Source organism: Juglans microcarpa x Juglans regia, chromosome 3D, assembly GCF_004785595.1.
Source record: "Juglans microcarpa x Juglans regia isolate MS1-56 chromosome 3D, Jm3101_v1.0, whole genome shotgun sequence".
In the NCBI taxonomy this organism is placed as follows: Eukaryota; Viridiplantae; Streptophyta; class Magnoliopsida; order Fagales; family Juglandaceae; genus Juglans; species Juglans microcarpa x Juglans regia.
This window is the reverse complement of record NC_054598.1, coordinates 731637-754028: the sequence shown is the minus strand read 5'-3', so window position 1 is coordinate 754028 and position 22392 is coordinate 731637. Positions and strand designations below refer to the sequence as shown.

The 22392-nt window shown below is 38.1% G+C and overlaps 2 protein-coding genes across 3 annotated transcripts; one reads left to right on the top strand and one right to left on the bottom strand.

Moving 5' to 3' along the window:
• Window positions 1-2253: 2253 nt before the first annotated feature.
• LOC121254711 (probable receptor-like protein kinase At1g49730) lies at window positions 2254-10053 on the top strand. Of its 2 annotated transcripts, none has more exons than XM_041154850.1 (9): window positions 2254-2462; window positions 5838-6389; window positions 7160-7447; window positions 7547-7808; window positions 7888-7940; window positions 8197-8264; window positions 8385-8474; window positions 8757-8841; window positions 8939-10053. In XM_041154850.1, the coding sequence occupies exons 1-9, from the start codon at window positions 2393-2395 to the stop codon at window positions 9481-9483; spliced, it is 2013 nt and encodes a 670-aa protein (XP_041010784.1). In that variant the 5' UTR covers window positions 2254-2392; the 3' UTR covers window positions 9484-10053. The 2 variants fall into 2 exon arrangements, with proteins under 2 accessions (XP_041010784.1, XP_041010783.1); XM_041154849.1 differs by having other exon boundaries at window positions 2255-2462; window positions 7541-7808.
• Window positions 10054-10273: 220 nt separating this feature from the next.
• Window positions 10274-21973, bottom strand: LOC121254712 (putative fucosyltransferase-like protein). Its single transcript, XM_041154851.1, has 7 exons — window positions 21346-21973; window positions 15575-15735; window positions 14367-14608; window positions 12158-12262; window positions 11544-11700; window positions 10969-11196; window positions 10274-10786 (listed from the first exon to the last, which is right to left on the bottom strand). The coding sequence occupies exons 1-7, from the start codon at window positions 21715-21717 to the stop codon at window positions 10531-10533; spliced, it is 1521 nt and encodes a 506-aa protein (XP_041010785.1). The 5' UTR covers window positions 21718-21973; the 3' UTR covers window positions 10274-10530.
• Window positions 21974-22392: the final 419 nt, after the last annotated feature.

The following is a 22392-nucleotide window of genomic DNA, read 5'->3' as shown; positions in this document are numbered from 1 at the left end:
GTGATGTTGTAGTATAAGTAGAGTTTTTACATCTAAGTGGCACCACGGAGCTGGATATGGTATTAATTTTGTTTCTCCTTAAATTTTTTTATATGCTTTGGCTTATTTACATACTAATTTTATCACTCTATTCATTTAAGATTGGGAAGGCGAGAGAATTATCTACAAAGAGGTTGAGAAGACAAGTTTTACTATGGAGCATTGTTGGTGTCTATTAAGACACCAACCAAAATGGCAATAACATCAGTCAACATTATCAACGAGAAGGAAACCACTTGGAAAACGTTCGGCCAGTGCTAGCTTAACTTTAGATGGAGACGATATTTTGAATGACAACGTCGAGGTTATCCATGAGAGACCTCTAGGCAAGAAGACTGAGAAATAAAAAGAAATAAATAGGAAGTCTAGAGAAATATCAGATGCATAATTTAATCATGCCTTAGCTCGCATGACAAATGACAAATATATCCATGGTGAAGAGAAGAGAAGCAGTTAGCAAGGTGGAGTGGGATGGAAGTGAACATCTTACACTTGAGAAGAATAAGTTCGAAGCTAAAATAATGATATTAGATCTTGTTGGCATGAATGCAAGGCAGCAGGTTTATTTCCAATGTCTTCAGGATGAAATTTACGAAGTTTTAATGAATAAGGCTGTGTTTAAATGTTGAGTTGAGCTGAGTTGATCCGAGTTCTTTATGAATAGTAGTTAATTGAGATGGTTGGGTGAGTTTTGTGGGATCTACTTAAGATGAATTTAAAGTGTGTTTGGATGTTAAGATGAATTTAGATATATTTATGAGAAATTGTAAAATTATTGGGACCCACTACCATTCACATCACATTTTTGTCCCCCACACGCCAAACCTGCAAAGGAGACTTCTGAAAAAAAAGTTTTATCTCCCACTACTAGGCACAAATCGATTTTTTCATGAGAGAGAGAGAGAGTGAGTTGACAACAAAAAAGAAAGAAAGAAAGAAAGCTGTAGAGGACATCAGCTTTTGTCAGCCAGCCTAGTCACGTTCATATACAGGAAATGAACCCACCGAATTCATGTATAATGCAGCTCACTTGAGGTGTTTGGATGGTTGAAGGAGTTTAAAAGTGGACTGCACTCAGTGCAGTCAAGGAACCAAATGGGGCCTAAGTCTGCAATCGCATCACCATATAAAGACCCATCCACACCTTTTGGAGGTGTGTAAGTATTTGTCTAGCCTATTTCAACATTGTAATTAACAGTAGTATATGTTTAAAGTATTCTTTATCTGATTTTAGTGGCCATCCAGCCACATGTGATGGAAATACATGTGGCTGGATAGGAACTATATGCCCAGATGTGGTTATCCCATTTTTAGTATTGTGATTGGGCATTGTCTTTATTTTTTGTGATGGACAAGTTTTTGTGATGGACATATTTTTGTGATGGGTTGAAATGTTATAAACAAAATGTAACATTTTGTGACTGCCCATGGTTTAGTTTGATTTTGAGGTGAAAATGTATCATCATATGTGTTGATTATGTAAAATCAGATGTGCTGAACATTAGTAATGATAGTTTTGTGGTGTGGAATGATGTGTAATTGGTTTTTTGATGATAGTTTTTTACCAGATTTGGAATTGCGGAATGTCATAGAATTGGTTTTGTGGAATTGGTGTAAGTTATATGTGCTTTTTTCAATCAGTAGTTGTATCATGAATGTCTGTACACATGAATTTCCAATTACTCAAGTAGATTTGGAATTGTGAATGTCCTAGAATTGGTTTTGTGGAATTGGTGTTATATGTGTTATTTTCCAATTAATGGTTGTATAATGAATGTTTGTAGACATGAGTTTTCAATTACTCAAGTTATGATGTATACTCCAAATTTATTAATTTATTCTCTTTATACAAGTCTCCTATTGTATAACATTAATATTTCCATATTGTTCTTAATTTAGAAAAAAAATTAATAGATTTTTTTTTATAAAAATATTAAATTGATAATATTTTATTATTATTTTGATTAATAAATTGATAATTTAATGTGGAAATAAATTTTGAATAAAATACTCAAATACAAAATTATGTAATATTATACAAATTTTCCATTTGTATTTGCATAATCAATGAGATGCTCTGATAAACATATACTTCTGTGTCAAATTCGGAAGAATTTAGATAGATCACAAGTGCGTGCTCACTGCTTACATAAAAAGGAATGGGAAAAGGGAAACAAGGATTCTTCCATCGGACCCCACTACCGTGCATTAAATTAAGAGTTGGTTTGAGAATTCGAGAGAGTGCTCCACTTCCACAGTCGGTCAAAACCCGCTCTCCTTCCCCCCCGCACGCGCAACCCCCTACCTCCCTCCTCTATCTCTCTGTGAGGAACTTTCCCTCTTTGTCTTGACCATGGGAACGTACGTGACGCCCTTTTTGCTTGCATTTCTTGGAATGCAGCTTCCTCTACTAATAATGGCAGGTCAGTTACAACTCATTTTCTCCTCGTTTCCAAGCTTTCACCTCTTGTTATTGCTCTTTGTACGGACTGTCATTCAAAGAAGCTACATTTATTTGTTTCTCTATTTTTTGTTTTTCATTATATTGTTTATGTCGGTGGTTTATGTGGGCTATTTTGGTTAAGTGGTGATTCTGTAAACGGGTTTTGATTTATGATTTATTCTTAGAGTTTGCGCTACAACGTATGTAGTTTCTTGGCTCTTGCGGTTTTATGACCCATTAATTGCTTCCGGTGACTGTTTACGTGGAACTCGGTGCGGTCTGGGTCAGTGTTTATTAATTTTTAGGCTTTGTAATTACTAAATTGTTATTTTTTACCATCTTGTCTTAATGGGCATTTCAATGATGTCCTATCTTTCTTAGATTTGTGTTTATCTCACAAATTCGCAGTGGAAGTGATGAACTAGAGACTGGGTTCTTGTTGTTTGATTGATTTTCTTGTTTGTTTTGTGCATGCAGTCGAAAACAGTCGTTATTGATTTGTTTTTAGCTTGTATTGGTGTTATTGTATTTGCACTGTTTGGGCTCTAAATAAATTTTGCTAGCATGGGCGTATGAATATTAAAGAATTTAGGGAGTTTATGAGCATTAAGTATTTTCGAAAATGAATACTTGGTGAAGTTTTCTTACCACTCTAGACTTCCTTCTAGTTCTAGAAGTCCATTTCTAGTTCTTTACCCTGGGCTATAGGCATCTGTGGTGCTCATCTTCAATAAGACTGATATAAGTGTGGTTTTGGAAATGTATACTAGCCATCAACCCTGTCAGTCAGGGGGAATAAAAGAGAAAATAACGGAAGGAAAGGAAGGAGACTGCAATGCGGGTGTTGGTTCCAGCACATACTTGTTTTTTTTTTTTATAGGTAGTAGCACATACTTGTAGGGCACTACAACAACTAGGGGTGGCAAATCGTATTAACGGGTCATGTATATTATAAGATATGGGTCAATCCGAACACGACCCGTTAAGCTTAACAGGTTAGATTTCCAAATCCTAACATGACCCGTTAAAATAATGAGTTGACATGACACGACCCGTTTTGACCCATTATGAATTAATTAAAAATATATCAACATGACACAACCCGTTTATGTAAATGGGTTGAATTGGCCTAAATAATCCATTTGACTTGATTGACATAATTTCACGTAAAAGTTAAATATCTCCAAAAAATATAAAACTAACTACATAAGTCCAAAATTACAATCCAAACAATAAAAATATCAAAATTACAATCTAGAGGAAGTGTGGGAGGTGGTTGTGACTCGTGCGAATTGACTTAACTGAGAACTGAGAGAGAGTTAGGAAATACGAAATAGGGTTAGGGTATTTTTGTTTTTAGGTTAAAAATGATATAATTGTAATTTTGAACAAAAATTTAACGGGTCACTAACGGGTCAACCCGCTAACGGGTTAAGCGGATTGACCCGTTAGTAACCCGTTAATGAATAGTGTCTTAACGGGTCAACCTGAACCGTTAACATCAAACCCAAACCCGCTAATTTCGTGTCGTGTTCATGTTGGGTTAATGGATCGTGTCACATATTGCCATCCCTAACAGCAACATGACAAAAAAAAGAATTTTTTTTAATGGAATAAGGGAGTGGCCTGGAACTGGAAGGGAGGAAAGGGGAAGAGTCGCAGCAGTGACCTCTACCCAATGAGGCGTGATCTTGGCCTATTGGGCTGACCTTAGGGGTTGAGAAAATTTAGGATTTTGCATATTAAAGCTTACATCTCACTTGAACCATCTGAGTATAAGTTTAGAGTTCATTTTGTTTGAAAGTTATGCGAAGAAAATTATTTTTTTGCAAACTTTTTTTTTTTTCGCTGAAATTCCCTGCATTCTAGGAAGATAGCCATTTGTGCATGTTTGGGGTAGGGGTGAAAGTTGGTCGGTCTGGACTGGAGAAACCGACCGGACCGGACCGACCCGGGACAAAGACTGGTCGGTTTCGGTCCCTGAAATAGAGGACTGAGAATTTTCGGTCCAGTCCCGGTCTAGGGGTTTCCCACCCTGGACCGGACTGGACTGACCAAATTTAAAAAAGGTATATATATATTTTATATATATTATTATAATTAATTATGTAATTTTCATCTAACCTATCACCACTAAAAATATAAATTTTTAAATATATTATTAACAAATTAATATTCCATCAATTAACTAATGTATAATATCAATTAACTAATTATACAGTAATTATTTTTTTTATAAGTAAAAATATTATATATATCAATAGGAGTAGCCAAATACACTGGATATATACAAGAAAACACCTAGCCCATACTTGAGAGCTCTTAATGACCCAAAAAGCCCGTGAAAAACTACCCAAAATACATCAAACCCGAGTTGGAATAAAACACACCTCCCCAACCCCAACCCATTGATTCCCGTAGACTAATACTCAACCCGAAACATCCTCTAGGAGAACGTTTTCATAATACTCTCCTTTTAGTCTTCCCTCGACTTGAGTTATCGCCCTTAGCGTCATAGTTGATTCTCCAAGAAAGATACTTCAACTCCTTGCTTTTCTTAAAGCTTTATTTGGTATCACGCGAGTGGCTCGCCTCAATCACAGTGAGTAGTGCTTTAAATTGGTCTTCACATCCTCCATGTGAGAGTCCCACAATATGCTGGATCTCATTAACCTTATGCAAAACCCAATTCGATGATGATCCAGCTATATTGTTTAGTGGAGGAAGAGATACCAAGGGGACAACGTCTTCCCTTGACATAGTTCCCAACGGAACACCAAGTCCTAAACATTCACCCTCGCAAGGCACCATCGACAAACCCTTATACAAATCCCGTGCCTCCTCAACAACTCCATTGGTACTTTCCATTGGAGATTCTGTGTAGGCAGCAAGTCCCTTCACCTCTGGCGACCCTGTATGTGCAACTTTGACTGACCCTACATCTCTTTCAGACCTCGGCGTTATACCATTATCTTTCAACTCTGACGTGGGAGTTTCTTCAGGGCTGACCAAGGGTGTAACACAGACTATCGGTCTTTCCCGTATCACCTGTGGCAAAGGGCATTCCATTAAGGATGTCTCAACCCCGATACCCGACGTAGAACCCACTTCAAATAACTTCAAATAACTTATATATAATAATTATATAAGTTAAAAATGTAATTTTCATCTAATTTATTATCATTGATCATATAAAATAATTTTTTATTGAGTTAGTTACATAATCCATATTAATAATTCACTTAATTTTAATTTAGTATTTTAAATAAAATTTTTTATTTGCATTACTTGCATAAAAAAACTTGTTAATCAGAGAATGGGTCATGATTGATAACTACCTTTGCTACTTTTGCAGATTGCCCCTTAGATTTGAGTGGATCTAATTTCACTGTGGTGGCCTCAGTCTGCTCAAATGAAGATGACAGGGGAAAGTGTTGTCGCTACATCAATGCTTTTGTCTCGGTTTCTATTGCACGCTATGCAAATGCCACGGGCAACCTAGGGGTTACTACAAATTTATCTGAAATCTGCAAGCGCTCCATATCTGAAACCTTGGGACTGTATGGTGTTCCACGAAATGCAACAGCATTTTGTGGGTTTGGAACAAAAATCCCAGTTAATTATGAGTGCAAGGGTCGGAAAACTGTCACCCAGATGCTGCAGTCTCCAAAATTTGTGGATGTTAATGAAAATTGCAAAATGCCACTTTCGGATGAAACTAATTGCAGGAAATGTTTAAATGCTGGCATCATGTATCTTCATCATCTGGTAGGAGCAGAAGATAATATGACGCTGAGTACATGCCGCGATGCAATTTTTGCTGCAATTGGAAGCCAAGTTGATGGCATTTCAGTGGTTGAAATTGCAAGCTGTTTCTTTGGAGTTCAAGGTCTTGGCATGCTTCGAGGTATGAATACACAACTCAATCCAACTGAATCAGATGGAACCAAAAAAATAAAATAACAGGATTCTAATATGTGGGTGAATGCTTGTTGGGAGACAACAGCTGGTGTTAATGATACAAGCTTTCCTAAACTTTGTATGTCTACTTGTATCACAGTTACTTTGCATTTGTGCTTTTGAAATTGGAATAACGAGTCAAAAATCCGCCGCGGATGGGTTTAAGATATTTAGTTTCAAATATATAATTGTTTAAAATGTTTTTTAACTATGTATATAATGTTCTAAGTTCATTTTTATACCATCTATCATCACAAATTAAAACAAAAAAAAAAAACACCAAGACTCTTATCTCGGCAAGTACATTTTTTTCCCTTCAATATCATCAAGTAATGGAGTTAATCATGTCTCTATACTCTTTCTCATGTTCATTTTTCTCTTTAACTTTTAAAATTAACTAACGCTTCTGAATCCTTTAATTGCAAAATTAAAAATACATAAATTGATAAAACCAAAAAGACAGTCATAGGAAAATTAAAAGGCTACTAATAAAGAGATAGTGGATGATGTGGCTTCATAGGAGTAAAGCTCCATTCTTTGAAAATTATGCAGTATATAGATGTCCGAAATTCCCATTAGAGTCTATCTGTCATCTTTATTATTATTATTATTATTTTTACATTTTTTTGGTTTTTTAAACTCATTTTTGTTTGGGCTTCTTATGGTGCTGTATTTGTCTCTGATGATCATTTGTTGTAATTATGATTCCACTTTCAGAGCCATCCCCGTCTCCACTCACGCCTGACACTTCTCCTAGTCCATTGGTTGCTGTAAGCCCAAGCCAACTAATGTTGGGCATACCCATAACCAAAAAGCACCGCCCCTATCACCTGACATTAATTCCAGGTGTTGGACTTGCAATTACAGCAGTTGCTGTTATGATTATGGTTGTCTTGGTATTTCTTATTCGTAGCAAGAATAGAGAGCTGGAGGATTCTGAAAGTATAGATAAGACATTTTCAAAGTCTTTTCCTCCTCCTTGGCCTATGTGGAAATTTCCAGAAGGTATGCCTTGGATCCTTTATTGTCATGTTCTCTCGGACATTTCCATATAGAAGATATCCTATTATTCTGTATATTCGTTCTTTTGGGGTAAAGGTGTAGGTCCTTTGTCCATGTTCCGGAAATTCAGCTATAAGGAGATAAAGAAGGCAACAGACAGTTTCAACACCATCATTGGGCAAGGAGGATTTGGAACAGTGTACAAGGCTCAATTTAGTGATGGCTTAGAGGCAGCAGTAAAACGCATGGACAAAGTTTCAGAGCAGGGGGAGGATGACTTCTGCAGAGAGATTGAGCTTCTTGCTAGACTGCATCATCGTCATCTTGTTTCTCTTAGGGGCTTTTGCATAGCAAAACATGAGAGGTAGTTCCGTCATGTGTGAACTCGAGTGATGTCCCTCATGTGTTGGAAACACTGAATGCTTTTGATTGCATTATGGCAGGTTTCTCATGTACGAGTATATGGCAAATGGAAGCTTAAAGGATCATCTTCATGGTATGATTCTTACTTATTCAGTTTTTCTTCTTTTCTTCCACCCCTCCCACTTTTATCAGATAACACTTCAGTAATGATTTCGTTTTGGACGATACATTCAGGCGTAAAAATTCTATTCAAGACAGATTAACAACGCAACTTGTTCCTTTAACTTTCCTTGTTTCCGTAACAAAAATCCTCCCCCCGCCCCCCATCCCCCAAAACAAAAGATCCCTTTTTTGATGGCTTTATTGGATTTGATCTCATGTTTGTCCAGCCCCTGGAAGAACCCCTCTCAACTGGCGGACTAGAGTGCAGATTGCAATAGACGTTGCTAATGCTCTGGTAATCAACAGAATAATGCTCATCTCTTTGGCTTTGGTTTTGTTAATTTTCAGTTTCTACCTAAAACTTCATCGATATCTTCTGGAATTGCTTTTTCTTATTTGTTGTTCTCACACGCAGGAGTACCTCCATTTTTACTGTGATCCTCCTCTATGCCACAGAGATATTAAGTCCAGCAACATTTTACTGGATGAGAACTTTGTAGCTAAGGTAGCATATTTGTTGGATGCACATTTAGCTTTTGTACATGATTCTGAATCCTTAATTATTGTATGAGAGTTCTGTTAATAGGTTCAGGAGCATTTGCTTTTGCATCACTTGATTCTCACCTTCTCAATTATTCTATTTTTGTTTTCTGTATTATGTGTCCATATTCTCCTTCCTTTCCTTTCCTTTTCTTTGGAATTATTTTTTTTTATATAAAAATGTACATCCTAACAACGTTTGAACACTTTAAAATAATGTGTACAGACATTGTCGTTTGTTGTCTAGGTTGCAGATTTTGGCCTTGCACATGCTTCAAAAGATGGTTCTATTTGCTTTGAACCAGTAAATACTGATATCCGAGGAACTCCAGGTCAGGGAAAAGCCATATGACTGCCTGAGTATGAATAATCTTTTTCTTTTTCTCTCTCTTTTTTTCTAAAGAGATCTAACTATCGGATTGCTTCCAGGTTATATGGATCCTGAATATGTTGTCACTCAAGAACTCACTGAGAAAAGCGATGTTTACAGCTACGGTGTGTTACTCTTGGAGATAGTGACTGCTAGACGAGCAATACAGGACAACAAGAATCTAGTGGAATGGTCCCAAAAATACGTGACGTCAGAATCAAGTTTACCTGAGCTTGTGGATCCTAGTATCAGGGATTCTTTTGACCTGGACCAACTTCAAACAGTAGTCTTTATTGTGAGATGGTGTACCCAGAAAGAAGGTCACACTAGGCCGTCAATTAAACAGGTTCTTAGGCTTCTGTACGAGAGCTCTGAACCAATGCAAAATGGGCTTTTAGAAGCACTCGAAGATGAAGAGTATGAAGGAATGGAAAGGAGAGGAAGGACAAGCAAGGGCAAAATACAGAGGCACGAGGCAATTTTTCACAGTGGAGATGGAAGATATCTTGCGTCTTCCTCAAGTACCTCTAGGTCATATTGCAGTAGGAGCTTTTTACTTGAAACTGGCTCTCCTCAGTCGCCGCACAATATACTTTCTGTTTGATGCCTATAATCTGGGTAGAGGCAGTCCCACATGCATTGGATAAGTGGTGCTTGAATTAGGTTGAGCGAATGCTAAGTTTCCATCCACACGAAGTAAAAGTTTTCATCTTTTGGAGACATGTCAGAGACATCAAGATTATAACTGGATTTAGTTAAAGGTAAAATGGAAATTGTAAGATTGGTTACATTATATGGTTTTGTTTTATGTTTACGAAAATCTGGAAGAAACAAATATAATGCTTCTCTCTTATTTCTGTACCATAGGGCCTGAAATTGTAACAAACATCAGTCATTAGGCCAATTTTTGACTAAAGATGCCTGAAGATTGAGGTGTTGTCTTAAATTGATGCTGTTATCATCGAGTTTTCAATATGGATATGCTTGCAACTTGCAGTTTAAAGGACAAGTTTGCAACTTGGATGTTCCTTGAAAATGACTTCAGTATGCAGCAGCGGAGAAAACACAGATTTGGTTTTCCTTGTAAAAAATACGTACTTGCTCATCTGACTTACTTTTGCATGGCTTTGTATGTTGACCAATAAGGAGCAATGTATAGTTAATTTCCGTTCAAGCCTGTCATTGTAAGCGTGTGTGTGTGTGTGTGTGTGTGTGTGTGTGTGTGTATGTATGTGCTCCTGTATGATTAAAATATACTTTCAGCTACGAAGAGAAATCTTCTTCTGGGATAATCTAAAACCATAGAAAATACCCTTAAAACCAGTTTAAGGCTGTCCCCCAATAATTTCTCCAGAGCCTATTAATTAAAGAGACTGAAAATTAACAACAGAATATTTTGGAGGTGTTATAAATCCACCTACATCAATGGGTTCACCCTCACTGCATGGGTAAATATTCTAACCAATTTCCTCCATAGAATATTAGCCTCTTATCGTTCATTGTTTAAGGTTCGTATGCTGCAAAGACCAATTAAGCATTCGATGAAAGCAATATACTCAGAATGAAAGCATCTTGACCTCTCCTCATATTTCAGCAGAAAATACCAAAATCAACAAATACATGCTCGACGTGAGAGGAAACATGCTTCAATCTACACAAATATGACTTCAAACTTTGCACAAGGATTGCTTTCCACATGGCTTTTAAGATCAGCATCGCCCTTGAATCTGAAGGTATACAAAGCTTGCCTCTGTGTCATTCCAACAGGATATATTCTATAAACTTTTAGATCATCCCCTCCTCTGATGCTTTCAGGTCTTTCCTGCTTCCAAATTGGTACATGTTTCAGTGAGTTAAACTTTGTGAGCACCGCAGACTCCAACGCCCCAAGAGTTAAGTTCCCAGACCTGCATCAAAGTCCAAAATGAAAGTTTTTTTCATATCGGGAACTGAAATCAAGACTTGGGATAATTCCATCCTCGCATGGACATGAAATTGCTATCTACAACCACAACGTCCCTTAGCCAAATACACGGAAAAAAAGAAAAGAAAAAGAAAGAACATCACGAATGAAAAGTAACGAGGTTACCTCAAGAAAATGGACTCCATCTCAAACCTCCCTCTTTCCCTTACATAAAGATGGTACGTGGTTTCTGAACCTTTGCTGCATTTGCAGGGGCGTTTCTTGAACCCTGGACTCTTTTCTTCTTTCTCTTGAACCATTGTTGCCAGGTGAATGCAAAGGCGGCATGATGAGTGTACAGCTGCCATATCCACAAGCGCTTTGAAAGAATCAGATGGCCCCTCATACTTCCACCTAATCAATGGAAAGCAACTCTTTAGTTTCACATTTTGCATGATTTTCAGTTTCCAATTCGAAACCAATAATCAACTCTTATGCTACTACAGAAATTTGAGAAATTCTCTATTTAGGGGTCTATAACATCAACAAACAACAACAGAAGAAAAAGAAATCATCCAGCATTCTATTTTGATACTAATTGTGAAATTGCATTGCTGTGTCAGAAGGACAGCTGTACTGATTCGGTAGACACCCATGGTACACCATTCCCTATCATGCACCAATGGAAAATGAACTAAAAGAAATATCAATATGGAACAGTTACTAAATTGTCATTTTTACAATATACACTCTAACTTTACCTCAATGTCGCATTGTATGCATCAGGATTTTCAGCCAGGTATTTCATGGTCTTTGCAACCGACTCAGCATCTCCTATCTCCTTAATATGTAGCAGTGAAACAGGAGAAGGTGCAAAATCTAGAATATTTGGAGCACCAACCACAACAGGGACAGAACCTATGGATGATTAGTACCAATTTTCAATGTTAGCACCATTGAAAATTCCATATTCATCAGTATATGGGGTTTGGTCAAGCATCTGAATGCACTTTTCCATACATATTAAAAGTGTATTCTTTTTCCCTCTATAGATTCAAAGCTTTAACATAAAATGCTTTCCGGCAATCTTTACCTTTTTAAAACTTTACTGATTGATCCCAAATTGTTTTCCCAAACTGAATAATTTCCTATACAACTTAGAAACTACAATTATCAGGAGAAATAAGAGATTTACGAAGAATGCAATTGAATTTAAACACAATCACAAGCAGGAGAAAAACAACAACAGGAAAAAGGAGAGGGATTGGAGGATTGACTTATCTCTTGAACAAATTAACATATAATGATTTATTAGAGGCAATGTGGGATTGTAGCTACGAAATAAATACAGTTTGAGAGAGAGTAGATTTCATACCAGCAACCAGAGACTGGAAGAACTTTTCAGTGACATAATCCTCCTCATTGGAGTTCTCAAAAGCCAGACTAAATTTATACCGTTTCAGAGTTTCTACCTTGTCCACTGCAAAAAACATACATTAATTTAAAGACACTAGTTTTCAAATTATCAGGAACTCAACACAGAAGGCAACACGAGAATTCTAATGGAAATATCAGACCATTAATTTGAAGTGCTTTCAAACCAAAAGAACATATTGATCTATTTTATGTCCTGTTGCGTAAATGCGTATTTCACTTTACAGTACAACAAATACATTTACAGTTAACTGAGTATGTAGATTTATGGCTTTCCTCATCTAAATAATGAGGCCTTAGGATATTACTTGTACAGAAGAGAGTTCTTTAGCTTGAATGGAACAGAGTTAACCTGAAAAGATTGTAAATCCTTAAAAGCAAGCATTTCAAGTAGTCATTCCCAATTTTGATAGCAACACTTGCTTACAATATCATCAATAACATTGTCCCGAGTGATTGGTAAATCACGAAGGGTGTTATCATAACACAGAAAGATAAAAGTCTTAATAGGCAAACCCATCCCATCAACCCCAACAAAACCCCTCAACTTTCATTGTCTAGGATCAAGTTTCTAACTGCTGCTCAGTTTAAAATCTTTTCAAGTTGAAACTAACCTATAATTATAAAATTTTACAACCATGACTACTTTTTTTTTTTTACATGTAAAATCAAAACTTAATTAATTGGAAAAGGCATAGCCCAAGTACACGGAAAGTATACACAGAATATGACTAAATACCATGAAGCACTAGCGAGGAATACAAGCAAATCATGAAAACTGTCCTCATTACAAATAATGACCGAAAGCCCAAGAAAATAATGTATTATAAAAGAATCTCTTTCCTCATCAAAGGAACGCTCCCGGTCTTCAAAACACCTCTTATTTCTCTCCATCCACAAGCACCACATAATACAAAGGGGGATCATTTTCTATACAGCAGCAATGTGAATATTTCCCCCAATACCTGTCCAGCACTGAAAAATATCCATAACTCTTCCAGGCATAACCCATTCCACACCGGTCCAGTTAATGATCTCATTCCACAAGAACTGAGCCAGCTCACAATTTAACATTAGATGATCCATGGATTCCCCATTTTTCTTACAAAAGAAACACCAATCCATAAAGATGGGACAACGTTTCCTCAAATTGTCAGTGGTGAGGATTCTCCCAAGAGATGCAGTCCGTATAAAGAAAACAATCTTAGGAGGGACCTTACACTTTCAAATGGCCTTCCAACGAAAACAATGATAATTAGAGAATCCCGAGAGGGCTTTATAATAGGAACGCACCGAGACCTATTACTCACATCAGGAATCCAAATCATCCTATCCTCCATCACATTACCAAACAACATAGCATACAATGAATAAAATAAAAAATCAGCAAACGTTCCAAGTTCCCAGTCATTAGCTGCTCTCGAAAAACTGACATTCCAATGGAAAGAACCATTAGAATACACCAACAAGTCAGCCACCACAACCATAACAACTTCTCATCAAGCATATTCTAGCAGGCAGTAAATGGGTTCTAGTTGTCAGTTGATTCGGCGCATTTAATACATTAAATAAAATTAAAGTTCTCATGGAACTTAATGTACTCCACAACCCAAGCTGTTGCAAAGAATTATTCATGCGATGCTCCAAGCTTATACATGTTAAACTTTCAACGTCTTAACAAAGAAACTACATATCAGTACAGATGCTATGAACTATACAAACAAGTTTATTTCTGATCCACCAAGTATTATGGAACAACTAGACTTTAAAGATATGTAGAAACCTCGAGATATATTTAAGCCAGAATCAAAATTTAGAAACTGCGCTGCTCTCAAACAGTGGTCTCAATTGTCATATGCGGCACAGTACACTGATGGAGCCCCAGATTTTAGAATAACACATCATGAGATCACCAATGAACAAAAGTATTACATATAGTATTTGGACACAACTAGAACCATCATACACAAGGTAAAAGTTATGAAATTGACTTCAAAAGCAAATACTTGGCAAGCTTAACAGCAGGAAAAACTTTGCAATAGACAGTATTTGCAAGCTTAAAGAGAATACTCTGAACTTAAACTACTTGACACGGTAAGATTTTAGTGCAAGCATAATCTTTAAATATCAAGAATATATCAAATGCACACCTCTTCCATCACGATTCCTATGACAACCACCATAAGAATCTATCATTATGTTAGATTTTTCAAGTGCTTCAAGAGCTTGCAAGCGGAAATTGCGAGCACCACAGTTGGAAATGAAAGCAGCAGCAAGGGACTTCTCAGTCTTTTGCTGCACAGGTGCCATGATATCATACTCTGCCCAGGAAAAATATCCAACGGGAACATCTGACGAAAGGCTAGTTGTCATCACAATATTATATCCCCTCCTAACACAACAAAAAAGAGGATATAAGTTTTGCTAACAATCTTTGGCAGGGAAAAAGTATTCTTTGACTAATCTACAGAAAACAACAACAAATGTGCTTGAGGAAGGACGAAAAAAAGTTATTTTATTGTCTGCCAAAGTGTAGTTCCATCAGGGTACTAGATCTTACAATGTCCATGTGGTTTGCGTCTCGCCCTTAGAATAATTTAATATTATGTGCCACAGAAAAATTGCATTTAATGGTCCGTGTGCACAAGACACATTAGCCTATCCCTGACTGCATCTAATATGTTGCGCAACTTAACAGCTTCAAACATATTTCTTTATGCCATTCTGGCATTTGAGTGGAATTCGAATTCTACATGTTGGGGTCTAGTATTCTGAGGGATTAGTGAGTAAAGGTAATTTATTCACAGCAGACAATTCTCCGGCATGTCCTTTTATTCTTTGGACTAAATTTCATGTAAAAAATTGAAGTATTTACTAATGCTTGCAAAGTTACACACTTTTTTCCAGAAAACATTTTGATCAAAAGAAGTAACTGAACCTTCAATGGGATGAGGCAATGTCTGCATTTGATAGTATTTCTCTTGCTTCTTTTCAGACTCTTTGGTTTATTGAACCTCAGATCGTAATTCATAGGAGAACCTCTTGTATACACTCCTTGCAGTTCCTCTCTCTAATAAAGTTTCTTATAAAATTTTCTGGACAAGGATCAAATAGACCTTTTCTTTTTTGTAAGCATAAAAATGACATTGAAAAATAAAGAAGTTACACTGTGAATGAGTGTTTTTTTCCTGCAATTTAGCTTATGTAATCTGCTTTTTAATCCTAAATTACTAATTTAACCTTACAAAAAGGTTCATCTCCAACACAGTTGCAAATGTATTTTCACTTGCTCTTAAATAGCAGGAAAACGTTGCTTTCTCAGAATGCAATGAAGCCGTATATGATTGTGCTTACCCACCGTCGTGCCATATCAATATTATTCTCTAAATAGTACTGAGATGATTCCATCGATCGGAGAATACTTGCTGTTCCACTTGTTTGAGTTGAACCAAATGCAGCATCAGGAGTCTTACCGGGACCAAATCCAAATTGGCATCCAACAGAACAAGATTGCCACTCCTATATAAAAAGTGAAACCAACAAAATCCTGAATATACATTGTAATATATAAGTAACCAAAAGAAGTAAACTATCATTCTTAAATGGAAAATGATAAACCTACAATTAGTCTAAACTACTTTACCACTACTTAAAATCTGTAGCTATGTAAAATTGGAATTATTTTTTAATGGAGTATCACAATTACATTGGTTGATTTAAAATGGGTTGTAAAATAGTTGTAAAAGAGTTGTAGGTGTATCATTACCCTTCTTAAATAATTGTAATTTAATTTCAAAGATCCTTGCTGAATTTCCCTAAAGAATTCTACTTAGAAAAGCCTCCAGAGCTAGAAGGATTATGTGAAATGCCTCCTAAATTTCAACTTTTGAGTAATCAACCCCTAAATTATAGGATCAGTTGCAGTGTCCTCCTACCATTCGATTTAACCTTGAAATTCCCATGCTTATCAGATTAATACATGATCATGTTCTTATCTTAAATATTTTTCATTGTTATGTGATAGCACATGAAAATATCTTAAAGACCCCACAGTCTAGGAATTGATTGCACCAAGTTAAGCTTAGGGGAAATTTTTTTATTTTTTTATTTTTTTTATAAGTAATCGATAATATTATTAATAGAGATAGGCAAAGCCTAAGTAAGTACACAAGATGATATACAAGAGATAAGACCTGTCTAGGTCGAAGTAATGGAAGCTGGAAAGTCAAGAAAATTCAGGCCATTAAAATCTTTTTTTTTTTTTTTTTTTTTTTTTTTTTTTTTTTTTTTTTTTTTTGTGATAAGTAATTCAGGCAATCTAAATCTAAAGCTATGGCCCATAGAAATAAAGTATGGAAAAATAAAAATCTACGTTCCTCTGGTGACCGCTCCTTGTTTTCGAAATTCCAATCGTTGCGCTCTTGCCATATACACCACATAATGCAGATTGGGATCATCTTCCACACCGCCTTGATTTGTGGGACTCCTCTCGGAAGTGTCCAACTAGCCAATAGATCAACCACAGTTGCAGGCATGACAAAGGATAGTTGTCTCGCCGGATCTCTTGCAATTCTTTAGTTGTCTCGCAATGAAACAAAATGTGTTCCACTGTCTCATCGGATCTCTTGCACATGCAGCACCAGTCTAGTATAACTATCATGCGCTTCCCCAGGTTGTTGGTAGTCAGGATCTTCCCCAAAGCTGCTGTCCATGTAAAGAAAACCGCTTTCGGAGGCGCCTTATTCCTCCAAATTCTCCTCCATGGGAACTAAGTATTTGATGCTTGGGTAAGGGACTTATAGAAGGATCGAACCAAAAAAATGCCCTTACCCGCAAGTGTCCACCACAGCCTATCAGCTTGTTGTCTATTCGGCCTCACAGAATATAACAGGCTGAAAAAAGCCTCAAAGATGTTTACTTCCCAATCTTGAGCTGCTCTACTAAATGTGACATTCCACTGCGCTTGGTCCCCTGATTGAAGCATGAGGTCCTCTACTGAAGCTTATTGATTACGGGCCACTAGAAAAACAGCTAGAAAAGCATCCTTTAGGGCCTTATTCCCGCACCATATGTCCCTCCAAAACTTAATTCGGGACCCCCCCCCCCCAACACCAATTTAGAATGGCTATTAAAAAACCCCCCACCCACGCCTAATGTGCTTCCAAACCCCTACACCATTGGCCCCATTTACCTCTTCAGTGCACCAGCCACCCCACAATCTACCATATTTGCAATCAACCACCAGTTCCCAAAGGGCTTCTGGTTCTATGTTATAACTCCATAGCCACTTCCCAAGTAGGGTTCGATTGAATGTTCTCAAGTTTTTTATACCCAACCCACCTGACAAGGCTAATCTACACACCTTATCCCAGCTAACCAGGTGAAATTTGAATTCATCCCCTATCCCACTCCATAAGAAATAACGATACAGTTTATCAATCCTAGTTGCTACACGGGCAGGCAATTGAAACAAAGACAAGAAGTATGTATGTAAGTTAGAAAGGGTACTCTTAATGAGAGTCAAACGGCCACCCTTCAACAAATACAATCTCTTCCACCCTACCAATTTTCTATAGGAGCGTGTCATCTGCAAAAAGTAAATGAGACAAAGTAATAGTGCCCCTTTTGGGGTCACCAATTGGAAATCCAGCCACAAACCCATGCTTAACCACCGCTGATATCATCCTACTCAAGGCCTCCATAATGATAACAAAGATAAGTGGAGACAAAGGATCTCCTTGCCTTAGACCTCGGGAGCTGCTGAAAAAGCCAGTAGGGCAGTCATTAATCAAGACTGAGAATCTTGCCGTTGAGATGCACCAACTAATCCAAGTACGCCATCTAACCCCAAAGCCGCATCTCCCCAACAAATATAGGAGGAAGTCCCAGTTTATATGGTCGTATGCCTTCTCCATATCTAATTTGCAAATAATCCCTATGGAGCCCGCCTTTAATCCGCTATCCAGGCCCTCATTCGCTTTAAGGACTGTATCAAGAGTTTGTTGCCCCCTAACAAACACATTTTGTGGCTTCGAAATAATCTTACCCAAAACCTCCCCTAATCTATTGGCAAGCACATTGGAGATAATTTTATACACCCCATTCACAAGGCTAATGGGTCGAAAATCTTTAACTTCCGACGCTCCAATCTTCTTTGGGATCAGCGCAATAAAAGTGGCATTTAGGCTTTTCTCAAACTTCCTAGCCGAGGATACTTCCTGAAACACGTTCATAATGTCCTCTTTCACCACCTCCTAGCATGATTGGAAAAAGCCTATCAAGAAGCCATATGGGCCTGGGGCTTTATCTTTACCCATGCATTTCACTACATCATACACTTCCTCCTCTTCAAAAGGCCTCTCCAACCAAGACGCTGCCCGAGGCTCAATAGTATCAAAACCAAAAACATCCAGCTTCGGCCACCATCCCTCGCATTCTATAAGTAGTTGTTCATAGAAATCCACCACATGGTCCCGAATCAAAGACGCCTCTTTGCACTCCATATCATTAATATTCAGCATTTTAATGGTATTATTTCTTCTATGAGAGTTGGCAACTTTGTACTCCGGTTCCCTTCTTTCAACCACAATGCTCTCGACTTCTGGCACCAAGAAATCTCCTCCAAAGATAATACTCTTTCCAATTCTGAAACTAACTCTGCCTTCAATGATAGCTCTTCCGAAGAAAGGACTCTAGCCTCAATTATCCTCTCAAACTGTTACAACTCCTCCGCCATGAATTTCTTTCGCTCCCCTATATCTCCAAAGGATTGAGAATTCCAAAACTTAAGGTTATTTTTCAAGGCTTTTAATTTACAGGCTAGGATGTATGAGGGGTTGCTGTGAAACTGGTATGAAGACCACCATTGCCTAACCTTATCCACAAAGCCTTCACTTTTCATCCACATGTTTTCGAACTTGAAGTAATGGCGCCCACTTTGAATGCCACCACAATCCAACAAGATAAGGAAATGATCCGAACAAAGACGTGGCAACCGCTTTTGGCACACCTCCAGATAGTGCACCTCCCACTCCGGTGAGATTAGAAATCTGTCCAACCGGGACGACGTTTGATTATTTGACCAAATAAAAGAGCCCCCCAAGAGGGGAATGTCCAACGGGTTTAAGTCAAAGATACAATCTAAAAACTCTGTCATTGCTAGGCGCGTCCTACTGTCTCCAGATTGTTCACTAGGGAATCTGATGACATTGAAATCCCCTCCTATACACCAGGGAAGCTCCCACCAACTATGTAACCCAGCAAGTTCCTCCCATAAGAATCTTCTATCGTTGTCTACATTTGGACCGTATAAACCTGCAAAGGCCCACACAAAATTATTTGCCACTCTTAAAAGAACATGCCACAGTATACTCCCCTACAAACTACTACTCCAATTTCTCCACAACTCGTTTATCCCACATCATTAGGATTCCACTTGAAGCACCATTCGATGCAAGATAAGCCCAATCCGCATAAGTACAACTCCAAACACTTCAAATTATCCTCCTAGAAACACATTTCACCTTGGTTTCTTGTAAACATACTATGTCCGTCCTCCATTCCCGCAACAAATTTTTATACGAAGTCGCTTATTTACCTTGTTCAACCCGCAGACATTCCAAGACACAATTTTCAGCTTCATAATGGAGAGGCAAGCCCCTTCCCCTTGGATCTTTCACGGCTTGAACTTCCTTCATAATTCATTGACCAAGTTAGGCGCTAGAGCTCCCACTGTTTTTTTTTTTTTTTTTTTTTTTACCCTGATTTCTTTGACTGTGAATGACCCACTTCAATGGCAGTAAGTAATGCCAAGAACTGCCCTTCAAAACTCACACATTCCATTCCTACACAGTATTGCATTTCCTTCACCTTTTGGAGCACTCAATCTGAAACATTGGATTCATTTGGTAGCATACAACTCAACGGGATAGGCTCCTCCTCACTGTGAACCCACTGCATTTTAGGTGTCACCCCCTCTCTTCCTCCCCGAATAAGTTTCTGCCCTCCCATTCAACCACAGCATTAGTAGTGGAAAACTGAGTCTTGAGAACCATCATTTCCTCACTGCCAAGCCTTTGAGAGAGCCCATCATCAACCACCTTCACCCCAGCCCCCGCAACCCCTCAAACGATCCCCTCATCAGTTTCTGCACAAGCCTTTCCGGCCGAGAAAACCTCAAGATGTTCTTCGGTCTGGGAAGGTGGTGCTTCCAAACATATCATCGGTAGTTTCTGGCCAGACAGAGCAGAGGTAGCGACACACGATGGCGAGATCTCGTCGATTTGCTCATGTCGCGGCCCTGCCTCTAGGGGAAATATTGCAAGTGACCAACTAGATTACAGTGAAAAAGATGAGCATTACCCTGAAATAAACTGGATATAGAATCACCGAGAAGCTATATAGAACTCATCAGATGCCAACTAAAGGAGAAAGGTCCAGTTAAAGTACATAAATTTTTTGCTTTTTTAGGAAAAAAAGGAGCTTGATATCATTTCAGGCCATGCCACGAGGACAAGGTACTCACTGGTCGATTTACATTTAAAGAATTTGAATGACATCATCCATTAATTTGTGATAATTGGAAACATGTTCACCTCTTCACTGTCAATATCTTAGCACACAAGAATTCCAACAAGGGAATTGAGGGGAGAATTACCATGCAAATCTTCAAAAAAGTTAGGATAGCACTTGCCTCTCCAAGAGAGATCTTAAGACTTCATTGTGACCTAATGAGCGAATTAGTAACAGTAATAAAAGCTAATTTCAAGATGGTGATTCAAGTGCCAACTCTCGAACTTTACGTCCCTCTGCTGCACATCATTAAACAATAGCTTGAGTAGCATCCGCAGTGCACATGGTACTTACAATTTATACTCCTGCTAATTGTGAATTAGCAGTCAAAACACAATTTGCTCAACTAATAATACATGGACCCCTCATCGCTTACTCCCCTCCCACCCAATCCCCCCAAAAACCAAAAAAAACACCAACAAGGCAATCCAATTTTGTTATCAAAATGGATTTTTTTTGCTCGAATAAAAACTGTATGAGAACAAAGAATCAAGTTGCATAACATTTCCAAAAAATAGATAATAAAATAAAATTAATACCGATAGAGAAATACCAAACCTTTTCAGAACCAGAAACCAAGATGGGCTCCTTCCCAAAGTCCCTGGAATAAACCACAGCGTCGTGTCTTTCCAACCACTCCTCGCAACTTTCCGACTCGGAAACCCGATCACTACCCAACGATACCAACCCCAAATCGTCTGGCGGCAAAGACCGGAAGAACAAGTCGGCCCAGGAATCGACTATGGCGACGTTGCTGGCCACGTTGAGCCGACCCAGGAACGCGATCTCCGCAAGGACCACAATGGCCACGAGTAGAGGCATCAGATTGGACCATCTCCTCTTAGGCGACGACGAAACCCCATCTGAAACGGGTAAGGTCTCTTGGGCAGCCCCAATTCTTGAGCCCCTTAAACTTGCAAAAATACCCATCAATTAAATCTCTGTCTAGAGCTCTCTCTCTCTCTCTCTCTCGCGACAACACCGTGTATGCTTGTAGGGGTTCGGAGCTTTGAAACTCCGTGCGTTTAGATATTCCTCTTGACGGAACAGAACAAGTGTGACGGTCAGGCCGTGACTTTTGCGTTCAAAGTCCACGGAGAATTGCCGTGCTCGTGAATTTTCAATTCGATGACGAATAAAGGTACCACGTGCGTGCGTGTGAAACATGAACCGGTTCCATTGGCTAGTTATATTCAATAACATGTCTGAAATCCATTATCGTCTGCATATTAAAAGCAAAAAAAAAAAGAATACAGAGAGAGAGAGATTAGAACATAGAGATGTTAATGGACCTGATGGTGTTGACGATGTAATCTAGGAAGAGATATTGATGGCTGACGGATATTGTCCATCGGTTTCAGTAGAACATGCATGGAGAGGCTAAAATAAAATTATAATGTGACCACACAAATCCACTCGCAATGGATATTTTAATGTAATCCAACAAATTAACCGCCTTCATGATAGTTATCTATGAGACGAAATCAATTATTCAATACCATTTCTTCGATTATTTGTTTTTGTTTTGTTTTTTAATTTTTGTGCTACATTTGTTGTTTTGGGTGTTTGTTGGATCTTTGCCCTCTTCTTATGCTCTTATTAATA